At 53.7% G+C, this 22,382-nt stretch overlaps 1 protein-coding gene across 5 annotated transcripts; it reads left to right on the forward strand.

Moving 5' to 3' along the window:
- The first annotated feature begins 1,858 nt into the window (after positions 1-1,858).
- Positions 1,859-21,878, forward strand: TLE2 (TLE family member 2, transcriptional corepressor). 5 transcript variants are annotated; one of them, XM_052644089.1, is made up of 20 exons: positions 1,859-2,006; positions 2,085-2,182; positions 2,509-2,572; positions 3,048-3,092; positions 5,437-5,499; positions 7,781-7,855; positions 8,061-8,244; positions 8,909-8,928; positions 10,049-10,156; positions 10,518-10,562; positions 11,117-11,266; positions 12,748-12,904; positions 13,563-13,720; positions 14,796-14,872; positions 15,646-15,895; positions 16,322-16,569; positions 16,690-16,837; positions 18,445-18,595; positions 19,824-19,900; positions 21,621-21,878. In XM_052644089.1, exons 1-20 carry the CDS (start codon positions 1,983-1,985, stop codon positions 21,726-21,728), a joined length of 2,250 nt encoding a protein of 749 aa, XP_052500049.1. In that variant the 5' UTR covers positions 1,859-1,982; the 3' UTR covers positions 21,729-21,878. The 5 variants fall into 5 exon arrangements, with proteins under 5 accessions (XP_052500049.1, XP_052500051.1, XP_052500050.1 ...); XM_052644091.1 differs by having other exon boundaries at positions 12,766-12,904; XM_052644090.1 differs by having other exon boundaries at positions 8,064-8,244.
- Positions 21,879-22,382: the final 504 nt, after the last annotated feature.

The following is a 22,382-nucleotide window of genomic DNA, read 5'->3' on the forward strand; positions in this document are numbered from 1 at the left end:
GCAAAGGCCCTGGGGCAGGATCGTACTGGGTGTCTGGGAAGAACAGCAGGGGAAGCCCACGTAGCTGGAGGGGAATGAAAGAGGGTGAAAGTGATGTGAGTTGGGATCAGGGAAGGGCGGGTGGGGAGAGGGTTTGTGCAGGGCCTTGTGGGAAGAGGCAAGAGTTTGGCTTTTTTCTTGATGGCAATAGGGAACCATAGAATACTTATACTCCAGCTTCCCTGGTGGCTCAGACGATAAAGAATCTGCCTGCAGTGAGGGAGACCTGGGTTCGATCCTGGGTCAGGAAGATTCCCCTGGAGAAGGGGTTGGCAACCCACTCCAATATTCTGGCCTGGAGAATTCCATGGACAGAGGAGTCAGTGAGCTACAGCCCATGGGGTTGCAAAGAGTCAGACATGACTGAGCGACTAACATTTTCACAACACACACACGTATCTTTATCCTTTATCTTTAGAATCTTCCTTCCTCCTTCCCATGACTCCCCATCTTTAGCCTTCATGTGTCAACCTCCTCCAAGAGGTTTCTCTCAGACACCCCAAATAAGTAGATTCCCTCTAATCTCCATAATTGCCCCCCTAAAGCCTCTTTGTACACACACACACTTTCATGATTTTCTAGCTACAATCTTGTTTTATCCACTGATCTCAGAGAAGGCAAGAAATCTGTTCTCCATCCATCCTGTATTCCGTCTGCCTAGAAGGAGGCCTGGTATGTCATAGGTGCTCAATAAATTCAACAGGGCTTTTGTATGCTTCTGCTCGCTCACCTACAGACACGGGTGCAGATATTAACACAAGGCCAGGGGTTTTCTCTGTTTGGTTCCCTGTTGAACTCCTGGGCCTGGAGCAGTGTCTGGTCCACACTAGGCTCTCCACACATGTTTGTTGATTGACTTAACAAACGACCCTGAAGTTTCTCATGAGCAAGATGGGAATAAGAATGTCCTACCTCCCACCTCACTGGATATGTGCAGTCTGCAATGGGAGATGGAGTCCCACCTTGAGAGAGATCTCAGTCTGATGGCAGAGATCCGTATTTGTCCTCAGTGGGACCTCTGTTTTCTAGGAGCTCATGGTCTGAGAGCGGAGACAGCCAGGTCCACTGGTGTGGCCATGGGAACCCAACTCCCATCTCTGGAAGTTTACTCCATTCCAGAGCAGGCTGAGGGCTGTTCCTGTGTGTGTAGTCGAAAAATAGCCCCTGTTTTGACCATTTTACAGGTGGGAATATCGAATACCGAGGCCCAGTGAGGGTGGAGGGGCCTGGCTCTGCCCCCAAGCTCGACCCTCCTCTGATGATTTTGCAGGTTAGACTCTGTCCCTGCAGGCAGGTTCTCCAGCCAGCGCTTAGCAGGTTGTTTTCCCCATCCTTAAGTCTAAGCCCATTTCCTCAGAAAGACCATTTCTGGCCCCCTCCTGTCTTCCCCGCCCCAAGCTACCCTCACAGTGGGTCACTAGGTGTTTAACTGGTTTTTCTCTCTTGGGTCCTCGGGAGAGTGGGGAGGGGCGACGTTTGCGGGGCTGGACGGTAGCCTCAGTTTCCCTACTGGTCCCGGGTGGAAGGGAGTGGGTGGTCCCGGGACCGCGGCGCGAGGGGCAGGCGGGTCGGGTGGGCGGGCCGGGGGCGGCGGCGCCACCTTAAGGCGGCTCTGCCCGCGGCTCCCGGCCGAGCCCCGCCGGAGGGAGGCGGCTCCGCGCGGGGCCCGCCGCCCGCGCCTCCGAAACCGGCCGCCGCTCGCCCGACCTTCTGCGCCGGTCGCGCGCCCCACGCCCGGCGGGGGCCTCGGCGCCCCTTGGTCCCCGCGACACCGCGCGCTCACTTGGGGGGCTGGGGAACTCCAGGGTCCCCTGCCCCACGCCGCTGCCCCTTCTTTCTCGGGCAGACCCCCCACCCCAGCCTCTCCCCCACCCCGCCTTCTCCTGGCCCCCCCAGATCGTCAAGCTCCGGAGTCGTGGCGGAGGGCCTCCCGGATCGGCAGGATGTACCCCCAGGGAAGGCACCCGGTGAGTGGGGGCCCGGGCTGCGGGGAGGTTGGGGGCGCCGGGCGTCCAGGAACTCAGACCTGGGCGTCCCCCCTCAAGACCCCGCTTCAGTCCGGCCAGCCCTTCAAGTTCTCGATCTTGGAGATCTGCGACCGCATCAAAGAAGAATTCCAGTTTCTTCAGGCTCAGTACCACAGGTAAGGGGTGGGGGACCGGGGCGCCCCTCCCCAGGGGCTCGCCTGGGGCAGAGGGGCGGGGTCACCAGCGTGCTGGGAGGACCCCCCAGGAGAGGAGGGCTTCTAGGTAGAAGCGAAGGTGAGGAGGACAGCCCGTCCAGTGCTGGGACACTTGGAGCCTGGGAAAGGATGGGGCCGGCCTGGGAGCGGGAGTTGGGGGTGGGTGTGTGGAGGTGGGGCGGGGAGAGCCAATCTCATCACTGTGGAAGCTGGCCCAGAAGGGTTCCGTGGGTGTCTCTGCTGGGGGGCAAGGAGGATGGAATCCCAATGTTCCGTCCCCTTCCCAGCCTCAAGCTGGAGTGTGAGAAGTTGGCCAGTGAGAAGACAGAAATGCAGCGACATTATGTCATGGTGAGGGGGTTGTCATACTGGGTGGGAGGCAGTGGGGAAGATGGCTTGTCTGTGAGTTGAAACATGATGGGCATGAACCCCAACTCCAGTACCGCTCTGGGACATGTCCCCAGCCGGCTGTGGGCCTCAGTTTCCCTCATCTGTAAAATAGGCTGCTTGGGGTTCCAGGCTGTCTGCCAGCTCTTGGAACAATAAATCAAGGATGCCTCCTCTCCTCCTGGGCATCTCTGAGGGGCTGAGGTCTCTGGGCACTACTCATCTACCCCACCCCCCTGGAGAGAATGGAGGGAGGAGAGTCCTGCTTTCTCCTCTGGGCTCCCTTTCTGGGCCCCCTTTCTGGGCCCCCAAGGATCTGGGAGGCTCTGGGTCCTGCTGTGATCCCCTGAGTCTGGGGGCTGTTGGAAGACCCAGTCACCCAGTGCAGCTGGACATCCGTGGCTATGATGGACACTGCCAGACGGCCTTTCCTTTGCAGTACTATGAAATGTCCTACGGGCTCAACATCGAAATGCATAAGCAGGTAACCGTGTTGGGGGTAAGGGTGTCCAGTGGGAGGAGGGGGATCTGGAAGCTGTGAGAGGGACCCAGATCTCCAGCAGTCACAGGCCCAGGGAGCAGACTTCTTATCCTGAAACCTCTGGGACTAGGGGCCAGATTTCAGCCTTGAAAATGAATTTCTGGAGATTTTGTCCAGGAGAGATGTGGGCAGCAGATAAGGGCCAGGCTTCCTTGTAGCAGAGGGCAACAGCCAGGTCACGGAGCCTGGGGAGGGACTTCTGTCCTAAGAAGGGGACAAACAGACAGTCTTAGAGGTCCCTTTCAGCCCAATGTGTCTGACATCCGGAGATGGATCCTTAGGGTCTGAGATGGAACCCCTAGGTTCTGATGCTGTTTTGAAGGTTCTTAGATTAATGCTAATGATCCAAGGTTCTGAGACTGTCTTCTATGTCTGAGAGTGATCTCAGGGTTCTGAGTCACACCTGAAGGTTCTGAAATTGGCTCCATGTGCCTGAGATTAACCCCCAGATCCTGAGACTGACCTTAAGATTTTCTGATGGTTTCTAAAGGGGAGGTGAGAATTTTATCACAGAACCACCCATGCACCCAGATGTTTTCTAAGAGGACAAGAGGGACCTGGAGATTCTAAGGTTGATGGAATCTTGGGTTCTGTCCATCAGAATATTAGAATTAATCGGCAAAGCCTAGGGTCTCTCTGGTGGGTGGGAAGAAGTGAGGGTGAGCTGGGAGTGCCTGGAGGGAGCCTGCCTTGGCATGCTTTTCTGGGTCTCTGTGGGTTCTTCTGGGTCTGGTGTGGGTAGGAGGGGGCTTGTTTGCCTGCAGCATGGTGTGGTCCTATGGGTGCATGAAATAGACCTCTTTATGGGGTGGAGGGCAAGGTATAGGGTCCCGACTCTGGGAGCCTGGTTCCACCCTCCTGGTATGAGATGGAAGACACAGCCTCACCCAGGTGCAGCCAGCAGCTCTGTAACTCAGGCAGGGGCAAAGCACAGACTGACAGAAAACCCCCTTCCCCACCCACTCACATGTTTCCCCTCTTTTCAGCCTCTATGGGGCACTCCCTGCCCAGCCCCAGTCCCAGATGAAACCTACAAGTAAAACCACACTATTTCTAACCCACTCTCTGACACGAAATGTGTGTGTTTTCGCTACACAGAACAGTTCTGGAAATCTGACACCAGCTGGGTGTCCCTATGCTTCAGTTCAACCCTAACACACCTACCCAGAGTCAGTGCAAACCCCAGTGGTTCAGGGTTAGGATTAGGGCCCCACAGGACTGCCCCTGCCTCCTGGGCTTCTGACCCGCCAGCTATAAATCAGAGTTCCCATAACCCACTCCCTGGTCTCATGTTTTGCCAGAATGGCTCACAGAACTCAGGAAAGCTCTTACTTACATTACCCATTTATGATAAAAGATATGACTTAGAAACAGCCTGATGGAAGAGATACACAGGACAAGGTTATGGAGAAGGGCCTGGAGCTTCTGTGCCTTCTCCGGGCACTGTCTCCCTCCACAAACACGCATCCACCCACCAGGAAGCTCTCTGCCACCCCCCAGCCCCTCTCCCCTCCTTGGAGGTCAGGGGTTGGGGGTAGGCCTGAGAGAAGTTCCATCCCTAAGTGTCACTCAAGTGTGGGTGACATGGACTTATTGTGAATGACAAAAGATGCTCCTCTTGCCGCTACTATTCTGAAATCCCTAGAGTTGTAGGAGCTCTGTGCCAAGAACAAGGCAAAGAGCAAATGTATATATACATCTTTTAACTTTTTATTTTATATTGGGTTAGAGTTGATTAACAATGTTGTGTTAAGGGACAGCTATACATATACATGTAGCTATTCTTTTTCAAATTCTTTCCCCCATAATGTGTATTTCTTACAGCATCACACTCCTGAGTGTGGTATACTGGGATGGCCTGCTGACTGCAGCCACAGGGCACAGGGGCAACCGAGAGAGGGGCCATGCCTGGGAAAGACCTGGGACCAGCCAGGGCTTGAACTTGGGACTCCAGGCGGGGGCTCCACTCCCTCTGTTTATGCTGAACTCAAAGCTCCTGGGGGAGCGGGGGTAGGTCCCAGTCTGCACTGGGTGGCTGCACCTGCTTTCTGGGAATCTCTGTTGAGTGGGTCTGGCAGGTGGTATATCCATCCTGTCTCTCAGCTCAACGCTGCACTGGACATCAGGTGGACAGCCTCTCTGCCAGACTCTCAGCCTGTGTCCCATATTTGCACCTGTGGGAGACAGACCCCTCACCCCAAGCTTTGCAAGGCTTGTTGTGCCCTGGAGTTGAGGTTGTGGATTGACAGCCTGACCTCCAAGCCTCCTCCCTGTTGCTTCCTGCCAGGCCGAGATTGTGAAGCGTCTCAGTGGGATCTGTGCTCAGATTATCCCCTTCCTGACTCAGGAGGTGAGTGGGCTTCGTGGAGGTGGGGGAGGGGAACTGGAAGAAGGATTTGGCCTGGGAGTCTAGGCACTGGCTGGGCTGGGACTTTCGGGATGGAGGCAGGTTTTGGCTGAGAGGGAAGGGGGTTGGTGCTCAAGCCTGCAGCCAGGCTGCCTCGGTCCAAATCCTGGCCATGTGGCCTTGGGCTAGTGGCTTGCCCTCTCTGTGCCTCGGTCATAAAATTTAGAACATTGCCCTCTCTGTGCCTCGGTCATAAAATTTAGAACAGCGGCTACATACAAGGTGGTGAGGCTGATGCTGGTGTTTAGTACACCTAATAAACGTCTGTCCCTGGTACTTAGTCCCTCCATTATGCTGATGGAAATCAGCCAGTCACAAAAGGACATATACTATGTGATTCCACTCACAGGAGGTCCCTGGAGGAGTCAGATCCACAGAGACAGGAAGTAGGTGGTGGGGCCAAGGGCTGGGGAAGGGAACAGGGAGTCAGTATTTCATGGGGACAGAGTTTCCATTTGAGAGGATGAGAAAGCTCTGGAGAAGATTGTGGGAATGGTTGCAGGACAATGTGAACGTGGTTAATACCACTTAAACATGGTTAAAGGGTAACTCTTCTGTACTTGTAATCACAATAATACAAAAATGTGGAAAGGGACAGATAAGAGAGTGTGAGCACTTCATTGAAATTTAAAAAATAAAGTTAGCCCTTGTGCAAATGCCCTAAGCTCTTCAGGACTTTTGAACCCCCATTCCTGCTTCCATCTGGAACATTCTATCTCCAGAGAGATGAGAGGACAGATTCTGACACAAGGTAGCTACACAGGGGGCCCTCACTGTGTTGGAGACCATGAAAGGGGAAAGATGCTCCTTTTGGTTTGGACCCCATCAAGGTTTCTGGGCTCTTGAGACGGAGTGAGATTCATTCTGTCTGCTCTCGGATTTAGAGATGGTGTCTGAACAAGGTGGCCCAGCATGACAGAGGCCAAATTACAGTAGGAAATGGGGTAAAAGGACTTTGGGAAGGAGTGAATTAAGACACACATATGTGCCCCAGCAAATTCCATGCTTTTAGACCAGGAGTCAGCAAACAGCAACCTGAGGGCTAAATCACTGGCCTTTCACTTGTTTTGTAAATAAAGTTTTATTGGCACACAGCCATGCCCATTCATGTTTTTGTTGTCTATGGCAGCTTTCCCCATAAAATGGCAGAGCTGAGTAGTTTCCATAGAGACCCTCTGGCCTACAAAACCAAAATTATTGACTCTCTGGCCCTTTGCAGTCAAAACATACCAGTCCCTGGCCTGGACACACCCTTACAGGTGTGCCCCATACAGGACACCCCATCGGTATCCTGACACCTCCTTAATGGAACAGCCCCAATCTCCATCCTGGGTAGTTTGGGTGCAAAAGTGGCCTTAGAGAGAACACAGGAGCCACCAGCTATGTGTGGCCATTTACATCTGTATTAATTTTTATTTCTTTTATAATATATTACATTAAATTAATATGTAAATTTCTGTCAAATTAATTAAAGGAGGCATCTCGTTCCTCAGTTGCACCAGCCACATTTCAAGTGCTCAGTGGCTGCAAACGGCTTCTGTATCCAACAGTGCAGTTGAGGATGTTTTATCACCATGTGAAAGGGGGGAGAGGAAGGAAGGAACAAGGGCGGGATGAGGGTGGGGTGCATGGGGGACCTTTAGAGACTGCCAGTTTGTATTTTGTGACCTGGGTGGTTGGCCCATGGCTGCTTATTTGTACAGTGGTTCTTTACTGGGGGTGATTCTGTCCTCAGCGGACACTGGGTGATGGTGGGGACCTTTGTGGTTGTGACTACTGGGGGTGTTTCTGGCATCCAGTGAGTGTTGGGGGCAGGGATGGGGCTCCACACGCCACAGTGCCCAGGACGGTCCCCATACAGGGTGGCCCAGCCACGACGTCAGCGGTGCCAAAGGCGGGGACTCTGATGTATAAACTCCGCTTTCTAAGTATTGGTTTGAACTGCACTGCAGTGCTTTGTTTCCTGATTTTGAAAGGAGAGAAAGAAAATATAATAGAAAGAGCAAGTGAGAGAAGAAGAGGGGCAGGTGCTTTCCTGATGGTCCAGTACTCCCAACGTAGGGGCCGCGGGTTGGATTCCTGGTCAAGGAACTAAGATCCCACATGCTTGCAGGGTGTGACTGATAAAAAGCGGGGGGTCCCAGAGGGTGTTGTCTGAGAGGTGAGGTCTCTGATCAGATAAGGGCGCTCTCCTGAGCGCCCCTGACCCCACCCCCACCTCCAGCACCAACAGCAGGTCCTGCAGGCTGTGGAGCGGGCCAAGCAGGTGACAGTCGGGGAGCTGAACAGCCTCATTGGGGTGAGTCGTCTGGCGCCCGCCCTGCACTCGGTGGTGAAGCTGGGGGTGTTGTGTGGGCAGCTAGCTGGCCTGGGCTCTGGTAGCCTTGGAGACCCCAAGGCGGGCCCTGTCTGCCCAGACACAGCCTCTCCGGCTTCAGCTAGGGGAAGCGGGGGCTCCCAGGGCCTGCCCCTGCCCGCCCCTGGCCCACCCCCCTCCTCTCCAGCAGCAGCAGCTCCAGCCACTGGCCCACCACGCCCCCCCTGTGCCCCTCACCCCTCGCCCAGCGGGGCTGGTGGGCAGCAGTGCCACAGGGCTGCTGGCCCTGTCGGGAGCCCTGGCCGCCCAGGCTCAGCTGGCCGCGGTCACCAAGGAGGAGCGGGCAGGCGTGGAGGCGGAGGGGTCCAGAGGTGAGTGGACATCCCCGATGGCAGAGGCTGGGGGCGTGGGGAGAGGGTAGCAGGACCACTAAACTCATCTAAATGAGAAGGATGGGACTTCCCAGGTGGCTCGGTGGTAAAGAAGCTGCCTGCTAATGCAGGAGACACGGGATCAATCCCTGGTCCAGGACAATCCCACATGCTGTGGAGCAACGAAGCCTGTGCGCCACAGTAATTGAACCTGTGCTCTAGAGCCAAGGAGCCGCAACTCCTGAAGCCTGCGCTCCTTAGAGCCCGTGCGCCACAGCCAGAGGCCACTGCGATGAGAAGCTCGCGTAACTCAACTAGAGAGTAGCCCACACAGCAGCGGAAACCCAGCACAGCCTTAAAAGAAATAATAAATAAAACTTAAAAATAAACGTGAGGGAACGGAGGGGGCTGCAGAGTTGCAGGTTCCATTCTGTTCTCCGTGGGCTATGTGTCTTTGGGCAAGTTATAAACCTCTCTGGGCATCTATCTGAATGGTGCAGGGAAGGGACAGTCCACTCCTTGCTAGGGTGTTAGAAGGAGGAGGGAGTTTCTGAGTTGGGAAGAGGGCTTTATGTGCAGTGGACGGCTGAGCACTCTAGCACCGTGGGATATAACCCCCCGCTTCTTTTCCTTTCTCTCCCTTTACCCCACCCCCGCCCGCCAGTGGAGAGAGTCCCTAGCAGGGTAAGTTGAGGGGCTCGGGGGACTTGCCCTCTTATCTAACATTTGCTTTGTATTCACATGTGGCTGAAGCTGCTTGTTCTGAGCTGTTGGGGCCTCAGAAGGAGACCACATCCCGCTTTCACACTGTGTAGCCTGTTTTTTTTGGGGGGGGGGTAGGGGCCTGCCCATAAGACTAGAGTTTTATTTATTTCAAATTTTCCATCTCTAGCGATTTTTGCAGTAGAATAAATGAATGCATGCCTGGGTAGCATTCCATCCATTACTCCGTCATTAATTTATCCCTCATCCTCTCCATTTTTATCATCTACAAGAGCACTGCCCAACAGAAATATCATGTGAGCCCTGTAGGTAGTTTTTAAAAATTGTTTGGTTTTGAAATCATTACGGATGTGCGGGAGGTTGCAAAGAAATGTACAAGGAGGTCCCCTGAACCCCTCACCCAGTGATAACATCTTTCAGAACTAAAATAGTGTCACAGTCAGAAAATGGACATGGGTGCACCCCACAGGGCTTATTCCCACTTCATGATTTTACACGCACTCGAGTGTGTGTGTGTTTCCATGCATTTTCAATCACATATTTAACTTTCTGTAAACATCACTATGAATTTTCCAGTAGTCACATTAGAAAAGTTAAGCAGGTGAAATGAATTTCAACAGTAAATTTTATTTAACACAATGCATCTACAATATTTCAACCTGTAATCAACATAAAAGGTTGTGTTGTTTTGTTTTGTTTTGTTTAGCAGAAAAAGGTTTATTGCAGGGCCATGCAAAGAGACCTGCAAGGTTGGCTCATGCCTCCCTCAGAACCCAAACTCACAACATAAAACAGTCTTAATGGGATCTTTACTGTCTCCAAGCTCTGAATGCATTTTGCACTCAGAGCTTATTTCAGTTTGCACAAGTGCCCCCCAGGGGCCCTTGGGTGATATCTGGGGACATTTATGATTGTCACAACACCACTGAATCTGCCCTTGGAAGGTCCTTTTTTCCAGATGAGAAGCTTGGGGCACAGGTCCTAATAACAATGATGGGGATCCTTGGTTCTGGCTGGGCCAGGACCCAGTCTTGGGCTCCGGGCTCTGACTCTCTCCCACCTGGCCCCTGTGGCTCTGCAGAGTGTGTCTCCCTCACCCCCGGAGAGTGTGGTGGAAGAGGAGCGGCCCAGCGGCCTGGGTGGAAATGGAAAGCAGAGAGCCGAGGAGAAGGATCTGTCAGGACCTTATGTGAGTAGAGAGGGAGGCGTGCATGGACTTGGGTGGGCAGATGGGGGTGGGTGAGGCCAACCAGCCTGAGAGGTTGATTGCCTCTGTGGGTCGAGAGCTGGGAAGGAGGTAAGGATGCTCCTGACCTCCGGCTCTCCCCCCACTGCAAAGAGGGGTAAACTGAGGCCACACAGCACCTCTTGGGTGCTCAGATTCATCTTCTCCATTCCTCTGTGTTGAGAGATTCCCCCACTGGTCTCCTTTGTATTGAACAAATGAACTAAGCCCCAGAATCCCAATCAGACCCTCCCAAGGAGATGTAAGGGGGTGTGGAGGCAGGGGTAGGGCCACGGTGAGCTCACTTCCCCCCATGTTCCCCCAGGAGAGTGACGAGGACAAGAGCGACTACAACCTGGTGGTGGACGAGGTGAGTCAGGGTCCAGGCTCTTCCCACTCTGACTTCAGGTGTGGTCTGGGCACAGAGCAGGCAGTGGGTTATCTGGGAGAGTTGGGGGGCCTTGTGTTCCCCTCTCTGTGGAATGGCTGGGATGGGGATGCTATGGGGCCAAGGGGAGTAGGGGAAACCAGGACATCCCAGGCTGACCTGTCCATAGCATAGGTGGGGAAACTGAGGCTCAGAGAACCCCAGAGGCAGGCAATGGAAGTGGCTTCATGCCCTGGTTCTCTGCGTGACTTCGGGGCAGTGACACCCCTTCCCTGGCCTCACTTTTCCTCATCTATTCAATGAGGGGAAAGAAAACCAAGCCCATATAGAGTTGTTGCTCTGTGTAGCTTATGTCCTTAAGCCCACTGTACAGATGAATCAACTGAGGCACAGGGAGGTTTCATAATCCTCCCAAGGTAGGTCCTAGATGTCCATTCTAGAGGTCGGGGTGGGACACGGGTAGGGTATAGAGAGGAGCTCTCCTTCCTCTGCCACTTCAGTGCCACCCCCATTCATTGTCACCTCCTCAAACCCAGGACCAACCCTCCGAGCCCCCCAGCCCAGCAACCACCCCATGTGGAAAGGCACCTACCTGCATCCCTGCTCGTCGGGACCTCGTGGACAGTCCAGCCTCCTTGGCCTCCAGCCTTGGCTCACCACTCCCCAGAGCCAAGGAACTCGTCCTGGTAAGTAGTGGTGGTGGGGGGCTTGAAACTCATTTTATTCATCCCAGGGACCTGAAAACAGGCTGCCGCGTTAGATGTGGGATGAGAGAAATGAGCCAGGCTGGTGTGCTCCAGCATTCCCTTCCTGATTATTACGTCCCTAAAAATCTACCTCTGCATTAGCCCGGAAATTTTTCCTCAGTGGACTCATTCCGTGGAATCTCAATAAATCTGAAAAGGCAACTTTGTAAATAATATTAAAAGGGAACTCACCATCTTATGTGGAAAACAAGTGTCTCTAGCAATAGATAGGAAGTCAGTGAAAGTAAACATAGTGAGTGAAACTATAGAATTGGCAACTGGCCAGGCTGACTCCAGCCCTGGGAGTGTTAAGGCCTTGAGGACACACAGATCAGCCCCAGCTGTAAGGAAAGATGACTCATACCAGAAAAACTTTCTCCTTGCTTCTCCTCATGTTTGATGCCAGGTGTAGGGGACCACCTGAAAGCACTCCCCCACCCTGCCAACCCCCCCAGGCATTCTCAATTCAGCTCGATTTGTCCCTGCCCCCAATTCTTCCCCAGACCCCTGCCCTGCACTTACCAGGGAGACTGTGTCGGTTTCTAGGCTTCCCCTCCCAGCAGGTTGCTATGGCAACTGCCAAGGTTGGGGCTCCCATGGCATCTCCTGTGCCCTCCTCCCATGCCAAAGAGATGCAGAGTGGGAGGGGCGGTGCTATTTTAACGGAGAAGCCCCCAGAAGGCCCCCCGTCCCCATGTTGGCCCCAACTACTCCCTGCCATGGGTGTGTGAATGTGGTTGTCACAAAACGTGTGATCCTGTGAAGGAAAGAAAGATAGGGTGCAGCCCACACAAGATGAGGATGTGAAGTTTCTTGAAAGGCAAAGAAAGCGATGACAGAAAGCTGAGATGGAGCTTGTTCCCACATGGAGGCTCAGCTTCCCCTCTCTTCCAGGGTCCCCATGGGGAGGGACAGCAGTGGGGGACATCCCCTCCTCGTGGGGAGCAAGTGGGTGCCCAGCAGTACTAGGGTCTTGCCTTGGGAACATGCTGTGGTCTCCTGCTTGGAGAGCCCATCCTAGAGTTTGGTCCTCTGTCCTAAAGGATGTGACACCCTCTAAGTCTGTGTACTGCCTTCTCTCATGATCCCCATGGGCCCAACTTGCCCCAAGTGTGTGAACGTTCACCGCCTTTTTTACCCTGCGGCTACATCGTATGCCTTATCACACACATGTGCGATTCTCCCAAGACTGCGTGGGTTCCTGTGTGTGCACCCCGAGGGTCGATGCTCAGATGTCCATCTGGCATTCGGATGTGCACGGATGCTCACATGGGCCCCGTGCTCAGGGGGTCACCTGTGGGGCCTGTCCCCAGGTGTCTGTGTATGCCTGCCATGAGCCCTGGTCTGCCCCAGGTGTACCTGCTCTCACCTTCCGCCCAGATCCTTGGGTTGCAAGGCACCAAGTGTCTGGTGGTGTTCAGTCCTGCCCTATCCCCCAGAACGATCTTCCGGCCAGCACTCCCGCCTCCAAATCCTGCGACTCCTCCCCGCCCCAGGACGCATCCACCCCTGGGCCCAGCTCGGCCAGTCACCTCCGCCAGCTAGCAGCCAAGCCTGCCCCTTCCACAGACAGTATTGGTGAGTCCCTGCTCCCTTCTGGGGAGCTCTTGACAATGGGGGTGGGGAGGCAGGAGGTCTGGCTTACAGTCCTGGCATTACCTCGCACTTTCCATGACTCTGAGGTAGACACTGCCTCATGCTGGGCCTCTTGCTTCTTCATTGTCTTGGCTTGATGGTGGCAGGGGTCAGCTGAGGCCCAGAGAGGGGAAGTAACTTTCTTGGGGGCTCCAGTACCCTAGAAAGACAAGTTTTGGAGTTACACATGCTTGGGTTTGAGGTCAGCTTTGGACACTTACCAGCTGTGTGACCTTGGGCAAGTGACCTGACTTCTCTGAGCTTCACTTTCCCCATCGTTATTATGGGGGTTGGGATAGAGGGAGGGACTCAAGATGGGCAAGGTTGGAGGTTAGGGGTAGAGTGGGGGAGGTTTGAGGGTGTTCCTGAGATGTTGCTGGACAATTGAGTCTGGGTTTTGAAGGATGAGTAGGAGTTTGATAACTGAAAAAGGAAAGGGAAGGGCTTGTTGGCCAGAGTGAACAGCATCTGTTAAGTGTTTAGAGATAGGACAAGGTATGTTGGATGCTGTGCTAGAACATGAGAGCCTTGGAACTCCCCTAAGGCAGTTGGACCTGAGCCCGATGTGTCTGAAAACCTGTCTTTATCTCTTCTTACTCAGCCCTGAGGAGTCCCCTGACCCTGTCCAGTCCCTTCACCACATCCTTCAGCCTGGGCTCCCACAGCCTTAACGGGGACCTCTCCGTGCCCAGCTCCTATGTCAGCCTCCACCTGTCCCCCCAGGTCAGCAGCTCTGTGGTGTACGGACGCTCTCCCATGGTGAGTCCTCAGGGTGAGAGATGCCAGATGTCAGCAGGACCCAGGGGCTGGGGGCTGGGAGGAGAAACCAGTTGCACGTGGAAAGACCAGGGAATGGGGAAAGTGAGGGGCATCCTGGCTTGGTGAGTGCAGGTGAGAAGACGATCTGACGGTCTCAGTAGCCCCACAAGCTTAGTACAGATAAGCACCTGTGACTGCGGAAAAGACACCTGTGATCATGCTGCATTGAGAGAAACAAAAGCCCAGACATGGAATGTGAGGGGCCCCTTCAGCCTTCCGGCAGATGGTGTACAGTAGTTTGCCCCGATTTTGGAGGGACTTCGACGATCCTGATAGATTGCAGAGGAAGGACTAGCCCAGGGAGAGGACAGAAGTGATGTCCACGAGGAGGAGCTAAAGGAGGCATGAGAGCCCCGAGCTGCAGCAAGGCGAGGGGGCAAGGTCCGTGTGGGCCCCAGTACCGGGATGAACACTGGCTAGAGTGAGCCATCCTGAAGTGGGTGTAGATGCCCCAGAGGGAATAAAAGGTCTGTCACTGGAGTTATCCCAGGCCAGAGGCTGGATGGGCACTTGCAAGTGACACTGTAAAACAGAGGTCAGCAATGTTTTCTGTAAAGGGCCAGATGGTGAGCATTTTTGGCTTGGCAGACCAGTTGGTTCCTATCACAACTACCTGACTCTGCTTTCATAGCTCAAAACCATCTTAGACAATATATACAGGAATGGGTATGGCTGTGTGCCAATAAAACTTTACTTACAAATACAAGCAGGGGGGCGTGGCTTGCTGACCCCTCTTCTGAGCATTGGACAGGAGATTCATCAGGATCCCTCCAACTCTGGGGTGCTAGGATTCTCCAGCTAGAGACCTTGGGGTTCCCTCATGTGAAAGCCTCCACTTTCCCATCTGTAGGATAGGTAGAGAAGAGGGCACCTCCCCTTTCTTGGGAGGGGCTGATAAACAAATTGGTGGGGAGGGGTCCTCTGATAAACAGAGGGATGTGGCAAGTGAGCGCGGGAGAGGCAGACACGGGTTTTAGTCACCCTCCCTGTGACACCCCCACTGGTGTTTTGGCAGATGGCGTTTGAGTCTCACCCACATCTCCGAGGGTCGTCCATCTCTTCCTCCCTGCCCACCATCCCTGGGGGAAAGCCGTGAGTACCAGGGTGGTGCTCCCTGCCTCCTCCGAGGTGCTTATATAGTGGGGTCGGGGTTTGGGCTCTCCCTCTGCCTGTCGCAAAAGACTCTTCTGTAAGATAATTGGGGCTCCCAGAGTTGCTGTCTGGATAAAGAGATATGTAACAAGCAAGATCTAGACCAGGGGTTCTCAGCAGGGCATAGATTTTGTGCTGCCCCTCCCCCAGGACGTTTGGTGAAGTCTGGTGATATGTTTGGATGTCACACCCCAAAGCTTCTAGCCTCTAGAAGCATGGGACCCAAGGATGTTGCTCCATACCCAATAATGCCTCCCACCCCAGAGAATGAGCTGGCCCCAAGATTGGTAGAACTTTTTGCCATGAGAAGAACATTCTATAGTTAGGGCTGTCTGATCTGAGAGCCATCTGCCATCTGTGGCTATTGAGCACTTCAAATGTGGTCACTGCAGCTGAGGAACTGAAATTTTACATTTCTTTAAATTTAACTGGCCCTGTGTGGCTGCTATTGGACTGCGTCTGAAACTCACAAGGCATCTTCCTGGATCTTCTGTTTTACCGACTCCTACTAAGTGCTTGCTTCCCACGCACCAGGCCACAGCCGGACCACTTCCTCTTTTGTATTGCGCTGGCCATGCCATGTCACCTTTGATCCTGGGGCCCTGTCCCTAAACACATGGGGGCACAGGCAGGGGAAGACCCCTCCCTACCCTGGGGGTTGAGGGTAAGGAGGGTCCCGGCTCCTTGTGCATCATGCCCCACCTCCCGTCCAGGGCCTACTCCTTCCACGTGTCTGCGGACGGGCAGATGCAGCCGGTGCCCTTCCCTTCCGATGCACTGGTAGGCGCAGGCATCCCACGGCATGCGCGGCAGCTGCACACGCTGGCACACGGCGAGGTGGTCTGTGCAGTCACCATCAGCGGCTCCACACAGCATGTGTACACGGGTGGCAAGGGCTGCGTGAAGGTGTGGGACGTGGGCCAGCCCGGCGCCAAGATGCCAGTGGCCCAGCTGGACTGCCTGGTGAGGGTGGGGCGGGGCCTGCACATACATGAGGCAGGGCCTGTAGACACATGGGGCGGGGCCTGCAGACACATGGGGCGGGGCCTGCAGACAAGGGAGGGGAACCCTGCAGCCAGAGGGGCAGGGCTTATAGGCCACCTAGGCGTGGGGCTATAGGTCAAGGACTGATTAAACTGGAGTTTATAAGCCAACCAGGGTTGGGCTTTTGGCCAATTAGGGGCAGAGCTCTTAGGGCACCGACAGGTGATTATAGGCTACAGGACACGATTTATAGCCCAACAGGGATGGGGTTTATGGGCCAATGGGTGGAATTCAAGGGCCAACCAGGGGCAGAGCTTATAGGCCAGTGGGATGATTTCTTCAGCTGGGTTCCTGCAGGCTTGGCTGGAGGTCCCACCTCCTGTCCTCGCTTCTCTCCCCTCCCAGAACCGGGACAACTACATTCGTTCCTGCAAGTTGCTGCCTGACGGCCGGAGTCTGATTGTGGGCGGTGAAGCCAGCACCTTGTCCATCTGGGACCTGGCAGCACCCACTCCTCGCATCAAGGCGGAGCTGACCTCCTCAGCGCCCGCCTGCTATGCCCTGGCCGTCAGTCCTGACGCCAAGGTCTGCTTCTCCTGCTGCAGCGATGGCAACATCGTGGTCTGGGACCTGCAGAACCAGACTATGGTCAGGTGGGTGGCCGGTGCCCTGTGACCTCGGGCAAGCTCCTGCCCTCTTCTGTTGGTGCTGCCTGGGAAGATGCTAAAGCGGCACCGCCTCCAGGGTTGACACCTGGGCCCTCCTTTCTCCAGGCAGTTCCAGGGCCACACGGATGGGGCCAGCTGCATCGACATTTCGGATTATGGCACTCGGCTCTGGACAGGGGGCCTAGACAACACCGTGCGCTGCTGGGACCTGCGGGAGGGGCGCCAGCTGCAGCAGCATGACTTCAGCTCCCAGGTGCCACACAGGGTCTGGCAGAAGTGGGACGCAAGCTCCAGGAATCCAGCCTCCCTTCCTCTCCCCCTGAGGCACCCAGATGCCAGACAGGACCAAACACCTACCCTCTGTGTCCATCTTTCTTGTCCTTGAGACACATCCACAGTCATTCCTCTTTAATCAGTCCTTCAAAGACAGACACAGGGAAGCACAAAGGAGATGATTCATATCAAGCTGTGAGGCTACTAAGACCCTCAGATCATCTTCCCAGATGATCTTGCCAAGCCATTCCCCTGTTCCTTTGTCTTCTCCTGTGTAGCTGGTTTCTCCTCCCAGCCTTCAACCTCTTGACCCTACTGACAGCTCCTGACCTACCCCCACCCCAGGACTCATCACAGAGGAGCTGCTGACCCCAGGGGATAGATAGAAGTTGATGTAGGAGCTGGACACAGAGAGGTCTCTGTTAGGGGTTCTGAAAATCGAGACTGAAGGATGTAGTAAAGGAGCTGGGCAGAATCATGGGGCTCCCCGGGGCTGAGCCTGCAGGGGCTGAGCCAAGGAAGGTCTTCAGGTACCTCGGACCCAGATCCTGTCTCCTGCTGCTTTGGGGGCAGGTTGTGAGCTCCTTGGCATGTTTTTTTAAGGCCTCTGTGCTCTAGTCTTACACACCATGCCCTATGACCCCTCTAGATCTTCCCACTTATTGTTCCCTCTGACTGACATGCCTTTCCCTTCCTTCCTGCAACTGGTAAACTCCTACCCATCCTTCAAAACCCATCTCCAATTTGTCTCCTCCTTGAAGCCTGCTGAGAACTAGCTTCCAAACTCATTTTACCTTCTCTTTAGCTTGAAGCTTCCTTTGATAGGGACATCAGGAGTGCAAGTGGATACAGTTGTCCATCCCTTGTCCCCAACACTTAGATGTGTGACTTCATATCTGGTGATCCCATGGTGAATATCTCCCATCCCCCCAGCCTACCCTCTTCTTTATACAGGGACGCTTCTAAATGGCCAGGAACACACAAAACCTTCTACTCTTCTCTCTGCTGTGAATGTATGGTTCTTTCCACATGTGTCTAATTTATCAGAAAGACTTAGAAAGGCTTAGGAGTGAAGAGGGCCTTAGTGTTCTCTGTGCTGTGCTTGACGTGGCACACAGACCAATGAGGGCACTGCATCCTTTCAAACCAAAGTAAAAAGAGGTGTTGGCAAGTAGGGAACGTTCCAGGCTGGGTGTTGGGAGGCCTGGTCTTTCTCGGACTTGCTCTGTGACCTTGAGCTGGACATGGCCTCAGCTTCCCTTCCACCATCTGCTCAAGGGGAGCTGCGGTCCTCGCTGGCTTCACCCCTTCCCTCCCTCTCTCCCTCCCTCCCTCCCAGAGCTGTTGTGCGTTCAGAGAAGATAATGGATGTGAGGCCCCGGGGCTCCGTGTAATTCTGATTAATATTAATGATTCGACACGCAGTTGCCTGCTGCGCTCTGCTCCAGGCCCAGGGCCAGCTGCCTCTCCATGCAGGAGCTGCAGCGGGAGAACGTTGGACTGCTCCCCTCCTCCCCGGGCCCTGCAGCTCTGGGCATCCCCTTACCACATGCCAAGGGGTTTTTTGTCTCATCTCTTCACCCCTAGATTTTTTCCCTGGGCCACTGCCCTAACCAGGACTGGCTGGCCGTTGGCATGGAGAGCAGTAGTGTGGAGCTCCTACATGTCCGGAAGCCCGAGAAATACCAGCTGCATCTCCACGAGAGCTGTGTGCTGTCCCTCAAGTTTGCCTCCTGCGGTGCGTCTCTGGGGCTTGGGTGGGGCCTCTGGGAGCTGGGGCGCTGGGGCAGGGTTGCCAAATCACAACAACAACAACAAAAACCCACAACAGAAAAAGAGGATGCCCGATTACATTTGAATCTTAAACAACACGTCACTCCTTAATAGAAGTATGTCCCAAGTATTGCATGGGACATACTCTAACCAGAAGTCCCAAACCTCAGGATCTATTGCCTGATGATCTAAGGTAGAGATGATGTAATAATAATAGGAATAAAGTGCGCAATAAATGTCATGCACTGGAATCACCCTGAAGCCACCCTCTCTTATCTTGTTCCTCATGGAAAAACTGTCCTCCATGAAACCAGTCCCTGGTGCCAAAAAGGTTGGGGACCGCTGCTGTAAAGGACAAAGAATTTGTTAGCACCTTGTGGGATATACTTGTACACTAAACAGCATATAATTTATTAGCATAAGTATGTCCCCAAAATGCATGATATCATTTATACTATTTTAGTGCAGATAGATCTCAAATATTGCATGGGATATACTTACATTTTTTTGTTTGTTGTTTTCAGTATTGATATATCCCAAGTAGTTCATGGAACTTACATATATTTAAAACAGAGGGACTTCCCTGGTGGCCCAGTGGCTGCCAATGCAGGGAGCCTGGGTTTAATCCCTGGTCAGGGAACTGGATCCCACATGCCCTAACTAAGTCCTGGCACAGCCAAATAAATACATATTTGTTAAAAAATAGATAATGAACTATTTGGGACCCACCTGTACCAAAAATGATTCATGGTTGATCTTAAGTTCAAATGTAACTGAGCACCCTGGTTTTTCTTTTTGTTTTGCTTCTTTCCCCGCATTTTGGCCATGCCACATAGCTTTTGGGATTTTAGTTCCCTGAGCAGGGATTGAACCTGGTCCCTCAGCCGTGAAAGCACAGTCTAACCACTGGACAAGTAGGGAACTCCCTGGGCACCCTATTTTTATCTGACCACCCTCTCTTGGGGCTCCCCTTTCTTGAAGGTCAGTTGGAGCTCTTTGGGACCTTGGGTTTACCATTTGGCACTTGGCGGGAAGGCTGGAGCCTCAGCAAAGGGGCTTCCTGTCCTCCAGGAGAGGGCAGAGGTGCAGGAAAGGGAGAGGCCAGACCAGGTTGCCCTGTCTCTGTCTGCCACCCCTAGCCCTGGCTTCTTCCAGTCCACCACCCTCCTGAACTCCTCACCCTCCTCCCCCAGGGCGGTGGTTCGTGAGCACAGGGAAGGACAACCTGCTCAATGCCTGGAGGACGCCGTACGGGGCCAGCATCTTCCAGGTACTGCATGTCTGAAGTCTCCACCCCACCACCACCACTGCAGGACACCAGGTGCCCCAGGACCCAGAGAGGGGTGGGGGTTGAACAGGGGAGCGTCCTCACCAGCCTGGAGCTACTAAAGCAGGTGGTCAGCCTGAAGGCCACATCTGTGCACAAACTGTTTGTGTTATTAGTTGTGAAGTGAAGTCGCTCAGTCGTGTCCGACTCTTCGCAACCCCATGGACTGTAGTCAACCAGGCTCCTCCATCCATGGGATTTTCCAGGCAAGAATACTGGAGTGGGTTGCCATTTCCTTCTCTAGGGGATCTTCCCGACCCAGGGATTGAACCCGGGTCTCCTGCACTGTAGGCAGACACTTTACCGTCTGAGCCACCAGGGAAATGTTGTGATAAATCCATATAAAATTCACCATCTTAACCATTTTAAAATGCAGGGCTCAGTGGCATTAAGTACATTCATACTGTCCTACAACCATCCCTACCATCATCTCCAGAACTTTCTCATCTTCCCATACTGAAACTCTGTCCCCATGAGACACTGACTTCCCATCCCCTGGCCCCACCATCTACTTCCTGTCTCTGTGGATTTGATGACTCATGTGAGTGGGATCACACAAAATTTATTCTTCTGTGTCTCTTCTCTCACTGAGCATCACATCCCCCAAGCTCCATCCATGATGTAGCAGGTGTCAGAACCTCCTTCCATTTTAAGGAATATAGAGACTAACATTCTACTGTGTGGATGGACCATACTGTGTTCATCCATCACCTGTTGATGGGTACTAGGGTTGTCTCCACTTCTGGGCTGCTGTGAATTGCGCTGCTGTGAACATTCATGTACATTCTCCTGTGCATGCCTGTTTTCATTTCTCCTGGGCCGATATCTTGGAATGGAATTGCTGAGAGTTGTTTAATCTTTGAAGGAACTGCCAGACTCTTTCCCAAATTTCTTATTCCCACTGGCAATATGGAAGGGTTCCGATTTCTCTCCATCCTCCACAACACTTACTCTGGCATCTTTCTTAGAGCTATCCTGCTGGATGAGGAACAGTTTTTACATTTTTTAAAGGACTGTGGGGGAAAAAATAGTAGATGATGTAACACTGAGTGATTTGGTCCTTGCACTTACCAGCCAGAGCTTACTGGACTTAAATGAGCTTTCAGGTCAAAGCCTGAAATTGTATTGGGCCCCTTTCAGAAGTAGTTTGCCGAGGGAATTCCCTGGTAGTCCTTTGCTTAGGACTCTGTGCTCTCACTGCCCAGAGTTTAGGTTCAATCCCTGGTCAGGGAACTAAGATCCCTCAAGCTGCGTGGTCAAAAAAAAGAAACAGTTTGCAGAGTGCTGGTGTAGGTCATCCTACTTTAAGCCTTAGCTCTCTTCTGTGCTGTGTGACCTCATGTCTGATACACACCCTCTCTAAGCTTCCCAGAAGATGGTGGTTCTGCTGTTCTAGGGAACTGAGGTCTGGCTCTTCCCAGACCTCACTCTTCTCTGGAAGAACTGTTACCCTCCTTCTCTCCTCACGGCTAGGCTCCCCATGTTGGGCCCCCAAGTCCTGTCTCAGCTCCGGCCTTGACCATAGCTCACCCTTGGGGACAGGTGCTGCCCCAGTTGCCTTGTGTCTTTCCTCTGAATGTGCAGGTGGTCAGGAGCATGAGCCAGACTGTGCTGGCCTTGACCATGCCTCACTCTCCCCTCCTCTGCCCCCTCCTGTCCACAGTCCAAGGAGTCCTCCTCTGTGCTCAGTTGTGACATCTCCGGGAACAACAAGTACATCGTGACAGGCTCTGGGGACAAGAAGGCCACCGTGTATGAGGTGGTCTACTGAGACCCCCTTCTTCCTGCACCCCTGGCCTGACTCCCAGGGGAGGTTCCCTCCCCCCTAGTCCTACCACGAGCCCTAAATCTCATCCATGCTCTGGCTGAGCCCTCGTGTCCTCCCCTGCTGGATGTGGGGCCAGATGCACAGGAGGACCTTGGGGAAATAAATGTATTTATCACAACTGCCTTTTTGTTTTGGGCTGGGGAACTGGGGACATTGCTCATCCTGGAGGGACAGGGTGAGCAAATGGTGATTTCAGAACCTTACTTAGTGGATGGAAAAGTGCTGGCCAGCAAGAGCCACTCCCTGTAAACCAGTCTCTCCTCCTTGGCACAGCTGACATTGGGGCTGCATAATTCCCGGTTGGGGAGCCGTGCCAGGCCCTGTGGGGTGCTGAGCAGCATCCCAGCCCCCACCCACTCAATGCCAGGAGCACAGATGTCCCCAGACATGGTTCCCTGGGGCTTAGACTCACCCCTAGGGAGTAGAAGCCCTAGTCTAATGGGACACGAGTATCTTGGGAAGGACTGAGGACCTACTCCTGGGGCTGTGCAGGCAAGGCTGGGAGCATCTCTCTATGAGATCAGAATAGAGTGGAGCAGGAAGAAGGGCTCTAGAGACTTCCCTGGCAGTCCACAGGTTAAGACTCCATGTTTCCAC

This window comes from Budorcas taxicolor, chromosome 7 (genome assembly GCF_023091745.1).
Source record: "Budorcas taxicolor isolate Tak-1 chromosome 7, Takin1.1, whole genome shotgun sequence".
NCBI lineage: Eukaryota > Metazoa > Chordata > Mammalia > Artiodactyla > Bovidae > Budorcas > Budorcas taxicolor.